Raw genomic sequence first — 8,490 nt, forward strand, 5'->3', positions numbered from 1 at the left:
TTAAACCTAAAAATTTCATGAGGTGGCCCGTATAGTAGATTTCGGACGGTTCCGATCATCGGAACACACAGCATGTGGCCCCCACTGCCGGCAACACACGCAGGCTCCTGATTCGCGCGACAGAGCAACGAAATCCTGTCTCTTATACCGTATATACGTCGTAGAAGCCAGTGGCTAAACCGTAATTCATCTCCAAGAACAAGGCATTCTTGTCACAGCCTCTCACCAAACCGACGAAAACCCAGATCGGTTTCTCTAAAAAATCCACTCCAAAAACCCGTCCTCTCAGTCTCCAAAGCCTCGCTGTGCAGATCTCGAGATCGAGAGAGAAAGATCTGCAATCGCCATGGCGATCTCTTCGCCTCGGATCCATTTCCTTGTTGTCCTCCTCGTCTTCCTCCTCTCCATCTCCCTCTCCAGAGCTGAGATCCGCTTCTCCGAGATCCGATCTGATGGCCGATCCATCATCCCCTTTGATGAGTTTGGATTCACCAATACGGGCCGCCTGGAGCTCAACGTCTCCCGCATCTCCTTCTCCAACCCGAATCCGGACCTTTCACAGCTTGGCTTCTTCCTTTCCACCCGGGATTCATGGCTGCACGTCCTTCAGGAGATCCAGAGCGGAGACATAACCTGCGCCCTCCAATCCAAGGTCATCAGGAAGGTATATATCTTCGACCAGCTCGATCCCAACACTGCCAACACCGAGACATCCTCCTTCTCCACCTTCCATGAAGAGCATGAGCCTGGCCAATTCACCCTCGTTTTCGCCAACTGCATCGGCCAGCTCCAGGTCTCCATGGACATCCAATCTGCCATGTACAATCTCGACCCCCAGTCGGGCCGCCGCGATTACCTCTCTGCGGGGTCCACCATCCTCCCCAAGGTCTACTTCCTCTTCTTCGTTGTTTACTCCTCCCTCGCTGCCCTATGGGTCTTTGTCCTTTACAAGAAGCGCCTCACCGTCTTCCGAATCCATTTCTTTATGCTTGCCGTCCTCATCCTCAAAGCCCTCAACCTCGTCTGCGAGGCTGAGGACAAGTCATACATCAAGCGCACCGGGTCCGCTCACGGGTGGGATGTTCTCTTCTACATCTTCAGCTTCTTGAAGGGGATCTCGCTCTTCACACTCATCGTCCTGATCGGGACTGGCTGGTCTTTCTTGAAGCCCTACCTCCAGGACAAGGAGAAGAAGGTGCTGATGATCGTGATCCCGCTTCAGGTCATTGCCAACATTGCCCAGGTCGCAATTGACGAGAGCGGGCCGTACGCCCAGGACTGGATCACGTGGAAGCAGGTCTTCCTTCTTGTTGATGTCATCTGCTGCTGCGCCGTCCTGTTCCCAATTGTGTGGTCGATCAAGAACCTCCGAGAGGCTGCCCGCACTGATGGGAAGGCTGCGGTGAATCTCATGAAGCTGACCCTGTTCCGGCAGTACTACATCGTCGTGATTTGCTACATCTACTTCACGCGGGTTGTTGTTTACGCACTCCAGACAATCACGTCGTACCGGTTCATGTGGACCAGCCTTGTTGCGGGTGAGCTCGCCACGCTTGCATTCTATGTCTTCACTGGGTATAAGTTCCGGCCAGAGGTCCACAACCCATATTTTGTGATTGATGATGATGAGGAGGAGGCGGCTGCTGAGGCTCTGAAGCTCGAAGACGAGTTCGAATTGTGATTGCTGTGCAGTTTTTTTCCTAATTGCTATGCAGTTCAAGGGTTTGATTCTTCCATTGGTGGTAATAAATACGAGAAAGTGGCAAGGAAGGGCGATTGCTCATGGGTCCTAAAATTGGGGTGGTTGAGGTAGGAATTTGGTTTTTCTGATTCGATATTTTAGGAGGAATGAAGCTCTTGTCTGCATGGAGTATCTGTTTTGATTTCTTCTCTCTGTTCTGCCTTTTTTCCCCTTTAAAAAACGCACTTGTATTGTATTCGAAGCAATTTATATATGTAGACTTGGGATATTTGTTAGTGCTATTGATACTTAGTGGAATTTTACTAGCCCCAGGCCCTTTGCCTTATATTCAGTTACTGGTTGAATGTTTCATCTGTCAATGCTATAATTATTTAGTTTGTTCACATGAAATTCCCTTGTATTGGCGATCAGTCCTGCAGGCTGGGTTTCTCTGAGGAACTTTAAATGTTCTGTGCACAGGAGGTAGGTGTGAGTGGTGAATGTTGACCTAATACATTGATTGGTTATTGGTGTCAATAGTTTTCAATGTATGAAGTAACTTCTGTTGATGCTTTTGTTGCTGGTCATGGTTCTGATATTTGACTTGGGCTACCCTTATTTAGCAAAATGCCATACCATGAAAAAAAATGGCATGCGATATGTTTGTTTTTAATTCAGTTTCAATCCAGAAAAAAATGTCAAAAATTTGGTCGAAGAAAACTAAAATACCAAAAAAAAAAAAAAAGTAACAAAAAATATCAGAGAATGAGAAGTTTGGCTTAATACAGTTTCGGCTAAAAAATAAGTTGAAAAAAAAAGGATTCTATATGCACATACGTATGCAGCAATACTATATATGAATAATATCAAATAGAAAATTCAAAATTCGATTAAAATGACCAGAAATTCTTATAGTAAGTAATGATGCTGATAGGTAGTTAAACAAAGAGTTAATATCATTCTTTCTTTCTCTCCACTCCATTTCTAAGTAATTAGTACAAAAATCAATCCCCTTTCCGCAAAAGTATCTTACCTCAACAATAGTCATTTTGAGTAGAACAGGTTCTATTGAAAAAATGGCTCAATTTAGTTTGTCTAAAAAATGGTTTTAACCAACAATAGTCATTTTGAATTAAAGCTAGATCTACCGAAAAAACGGCTCAATTTGGTTTGTCCAAAAAATGGCTCTAAACTTTTAGCCAACAATAGTCATTCTGAATACAACAATTCTATTGAAAAAAAAAGAGGCTTAGTTTGGTTTGTCCAAAAAATGGTTTTAACCGTCTGAATAAAACAAGTTCTATGGAAGAAAACGTTCAATTTGGCTTGTCCAAAAATGGTCTTGTGCTGATCTTCTGAAATATTCAGAGTTTTAAATGTCAAAGCAATTATGAGTTTTTTTTTTTTTTTTTTTTTTTTTTTTTTTTTTTTTTTTTTTTTACTTTTAAATGCAGAATTTAAAATTGAGTTATCTCTCAAAAAAATAATAATTTAAAATTGAGTTTTTCTAACTGCAGACATACCTAGGTCACACATCATACCTATTTTATACCCACTTGGTAAATTTTGGGGTAAGAATTTACTTTAGGCTGTGTTTGGACATGTTTTTTTAATTGAATTGTAATGATTGTTTCAATGTAGAGAAAATGGCTAAATTTTTATAACCTTAGCATTTGTACATGAGGAGGCTGCCCTCAAATTGCTGTTGCATTCCTTTTCAACTTTCAAACCCCTAAATTTAAAGTAGTGTTATTGCAATTTGAACTCTCAATGTCAAAACTTAAAAAGTGACTGCTATATTTGGTCATTTCCACTTTATGAAACCAGTTATTGCAATTCAATTCAACTGTCCATTGAAACAAAGCCTTACATGGGACTCATATAAAAGTCATAACGCCTATTTCAATTGCTTGTAGTACCAAGTACCATACGAAGCTTGTGCTCTACCTGATAGTAGAGGCTAGAGTGTTGCTGGTACTTCTGTTCACTCTCCTTGGGTATTTTTAACATTGTCAACTTCCCCTTAGCTTCAAGAAGTAACATGGTTATTTTTAACATCGTCAACTTCCCCAAGTTCCCCTTACGGGCTCTTCCAAGTACAATGTTCACCATTCCCTTGAAACTTGGTTTCAGTCCAAAATGTTATTGTTTGCTTTTGATTCCTTTGTATCCTTCGATTTTGATTTACACATGTTACTCAGCCAAGTTGTGCATGAATCAGTTGATACATGTGTGACTTGGCTGATATGTGTGTTGCAACTTGCAATTCTTGATCTTTGTATGCTAGTCTGAATCTGAATGTATTTGATCAGATTTGAATCTGATTTTCTGGTAAAACCACCAAGAAATAAAGATAGACTGGTATAATCACTCTACTGTTATGGTGGCATTGAACCAAGCAGAAAACTAACCTAATTGCAAGATTTTAAACAAAGAAAACATATTTTTATTCACAACTTTCAACTGATGTATGGACTAGAAGTACCTTTTATAGACCTAAATACAAGAAAATTTCAATGAGCTCTCACAAACGTGGCCTTTATTTTTAGGCCTAAAAGCATATCCTAAATCTATAGAGAATGACATCCAAATCTAAAAATGAAATAATCATGCATGTAAGTAAGACTCTAAAAAGAAGGGGTCGTTAAGCAAAAAAAAAAAAAAACAAGACTCTAAAAAGAAAGGTGGTGTGGGCAACCAACTAAAGACTAAATGGGAAATAAAACTAACATCAAACCATGAAGAAAATTCCCTATTTCATTATTGCTTAGGGGCATTCTTCAGAGATCAGAGGATGTCTTGCTTAACTCCCACACGTGGGGATCATGTGAGGCCCACTTTGATGCACATGTGAGGCTGGAGCATTGGAGCCTGGTTACATCATGCACTTACTGATCTTCGCTAATATCTTGAGTCAGTTTTGTATTCCAGGTTGGTTGCTTGAAAATAGAAATCTACATAAATTTGGGGGCATTGCGAGATGGCCTTTGAAGACCCTGACATATGTTCTAGATTAGTTCTGGCATTACTATTCTCAAGTGTTGGATGTAAAATCCAACAGGGAAACTACAGTGGTCCATTGCTGGTTGATCGAAGATTGGGCTCATCCAAGGTTCTTGATTAAATATTCCACCGTCTAGATTGAATGTTTGGAACATGTTGGAAGTTTAGATTGATCAATGGTAGTTCTATACTTAGATCATTCTTTGAATTGGACACAGGTCATCCATTTATTATTTAATTAGTTGTTAACATTTGGTCATGTGCAATGGAGACCAAGAACTGTGCTAGTTAAGAGTGATTTGGTACAAGTTGGTCCAAGAACAGTGCAATGGTAGATCATACAAGGGCCAGTTATCAAGTACTACATCATGCAATTGATCAATGACCATCCATTCTTGGATGTCCCAAATTATACATCTAATGGATGATCTAAGCCGTATATTTGTAGTGGGAGTTATATCATGTGTTTCTGGAAATAATGGTGATATTGTTGCCCCATCAATCCAAGGTGCTGATAGTGTGCAAAATGTACGACTGTGATTGGATCTTTCTTGTTTTGTTGATATCTTGCTCATCCTTAGTCTGATTTAGACAAAATTTTACATGCTTTCATTGATAAACAGTTTGGATGGAGCCGATCAGCATGCTGACAACTGGATCTGAACAGATTGAATCAAGACCATTCGACATAGGATCTTTTAGATCTAAGCCATTAAAACTCAGATTGGGCTCAAACTTTATCCTTAGTCCAATGTCAAAGTTCTAAACACACGTAAAGGTTCAGAATTTGTGTTTGATTAATGGATCATGGAAATTTGATCCCGACTGTCCGCTGTGTGCATTGGTGAGATCTACACCATTCAACTCTCTTAATTTGATTATTATGAGGCCAACCTAATTTATGGGACAGAATGTTGGGGAGTGAAGGAACAACATGCTCATTGGATTAATGTAGCTAAAATGAGGATGTTGAGATGGATGAGTGGCAAGATGAAGAAGGATAGAAATAGAAATGAATGTGTTCGAGGGAATGTACGAGTAACACCAATCGATAATAAGATGAGGGAAGTAGACTTAGATGGTTTAGCAATGTGTATTGGAGATAAAGAACCGGGTCGGTTAGGAGTGAGGTGCTTCAAGATGAAGGCTTTAAAAGGGCAAGGGGAAGGCCCAAAGGGACATGGATGGAGGTAATAAGAAAAGACTGACCTATGGTCTAACTAAAGGTATGACCCTTGATAAAGTGGAATGGTTGAACATTATTCATGTGGCCGACCCCAATTAACTGAGATACGTCTTTTAGATGATAATGATGATGATGAGAGTTGTCATGACTTGTTGAACAAGTAAACTTTAGTATTTCTTTTACTTATTTTGTGGCCCACTTTTTGGGTTTGAATTACATGAAATTGGTCCTGTTTGAAAGCCTATTTCATTAACTTTCAAACATGCCCAACCCTATGCAATTTCAATACCATTTGTGTTAGATGGTTGCTTTACGAGAAGCACATTTGTTTGTTGTGGGATTTAGTGATATTGATATTTTAGTCAATATTTTTGAAATGGATTCTTAGAGAAGTAATAGATGCTTATGATTATATTAAGATTTTTTTATTGCTTGAGAAAAAAGTATATAAGCATTTGATTCTTCTTCTTCTTCTTCTTTTTTTTTTTTTTGGATTCAATACTCTATTGGTGTGATGCCTCTACAGCCCCTTTGCTCCAATGCCATTGGTTTTGCGTGGAGTGTTTTGGTGTATTTACCCTTTTAATTGCTTATTATTTTTATTCCCTCCGGATTGTTGTTTTCATTCATATTTCTTATTTGGAGATTGATAGAGCATAAAATTGTGGCACATTGGAAAGGTTTGAGCTTCTAAATTGGTGTGCATTCATCCTATTCTAGAAGCTCTTATTCTTTCTAATCTTGCTACATCCTCTTGCTTTAATTGTATCTTGATTTTCGATTCAACATTTATTTGTGTAATGACTTGGTCATTGGCATTTGGGTCACAAAATCCACAGAAAGGGTTGTTGGCAAAGGATGGAAGGTTATTAGTTTGACCAAACCCTTTCATTAAGTGTAGGCGAATTCAACTTAGTGACTTGCGATAGCACATAAGTTGTTGTGGCAGTGGTGTGATCTGAGACTTCAATAGAGCTAGATGGGCTTTTGGCCGTCAGGTTTGAGTGCACATTGGATCACCTAGATCTAGGTTCAGATTTCGTGAATGGTCCAGATCTGGGGTTTGCGGGTTTGCAGTCTTCGTCTTCCATTTATGCATGCTTGTTGAGACTTCCAGTGCTCCAAATTTAAACCTTATCTCAAGTAATTGGGGTTGGTCCCACGAATCCTTTTTGGCCATTCTACTCTAGAAGGACAACATCCTTAGTATCTCCTGCTTGTTAGATGTGCTGGTAGACACAGTGCTGTGTGTGTGAGTGATCTAGGGTTCAATCCCTGGGAGTGTTACCTTAAAAAAAAGAAGACAACATCCTTAGTTAAACCATAGGTCATCAAGTCCTTTCTTATTGCCTCTACCCACATCCTTTTGGGCCTTCTCCTTGCCTTTTTAGAGCAGTAACTTGAACTACCTTGTAAATACGTGGAGCGATTAAATAACACCATCAAAAGTAACACATGTAATGACCAAAATAATGCTAGCAAATTAAAGTCTATAATTACCATTCATAAACAAATAATATTATGGAAATAGATTTAAAAAACTCACCAATGTACTACTAGCAAAGAAAGTTCAGAGAAGTATTCAAAAACATTATGCATTCAATTAACATTAGCCTCTGAATTGAATGATTGGGATCCTTAAGCTTGAGAGACTATTGAACATCCCACGTTAATCATGGATACTATTTTATCAAGTACTTGATTTAGTGTGTTAGAGTTGTATACTGCAGTGGTTTGTCCCATACAGACTCCTCTTGACTTTTACTTATTTTAGAAAATTTGAGCTATAAGTAACTTAATTCTCAATTAATTGAGAAAATCATGTTAATGGAATAATGCTAAAAGGGAAAGTGAGTCCTTATGGGATTCAATTTCTATGATGGGAAAGAGGAACTAAGGTTATAAATAGGACTCTTGGGACTATTAGATCAACTACATGATTTAGTGTGTTAGAGTCATATACCGCGATGGTCTGTCCCATGCAAACTCCTGTGGGCTTTTACTTGTTTTAAAAAATTTGGGCTCTAAGTAACTTATTTCTTAATCAATTGAGAAAATCTTATTAATGTGATAATGCTAAAAGGGTAAGTGAATCCTTATGGGATTTGGTTTCTATGATGGGAAAGATGAACTAAGGCCTATAAATAGGACTCTTGGCCCTCTCTATATGCTTTAAGAATGTGTAGTGCTAGTGTGCTAGCCATTCTTAGAATACACCTAGAGAGGGAAATAGGGACCTACAAAGATTGACACTGTTGGACGTTGGTTTCTATGATGAGAAAGAGGAACAATGGCTTATAAGTAGAACTCTTAGTACTCTCTATATGCTCTAAGAACGTGTCGTACTACCATTCTTAGCACACGTCTAGAGAGGAACATAGGAACCTAAAGAGATTGACATTGTTGAGCATTGGTTTTTATGATGAAAAAAAGAGGAACAAAGGCATATAAATAGGAATCTTGGACCTCTCTATATGCTCTAAGAATGTGCCACCCGGAGAGGGAAATAAGGACCTAGAGAGATGACACGGTTGGATGTGTGGACTGACGAGCACTCTCAAGAGTAATCGTGGTCTCTTGGATCATATGGTGCTACCGTGATAGGTATGTGCATGATCCT

The 8,490-nt window shown here is 39.2% G+C and overlaps 1 protein-coding gene across 1 annotated transcript; it reads left to right on the plus strand.

The window, feature by feature from the left end:
* The first annotated feature begins 240 nt into the window (after positions 1-240).
* On the plus strand, positions 241-2,027 carry LOC131248621 (protein CANDIDATE G-PROTEIN COUPLED RECEPTOR 7). Its single transcript, XM_058248988.1, has one exon. It carries the CDS (start codon positions 347-349, stop codon positions 1,679-1,681), a length of 1,335 nt encoding a protein of 444 aa, XP_058104971.1. The 5' UTR covers positions 241-346; the 3' UTR covers positions 1,682-2,027.
* Positions 2,028-8,490: the final 6,463 nt, after the last annotated feature.

This window comes from Magnolia sinica, chromosome 6 (genome assembly GCF_029962835.1).
Source record: "Magnolia sinica isolate HGM2019 chromosome 6, MsV1, whole genome shotgun sequence".
Taxonomy (NCBI): domain Eukaryota; kingdom Viridiplantae; phylum Streptophyta; class Magnoliopsida; order Magnoliales; family Magnoliaceae; genus Magnolia; species Magnolia sinica.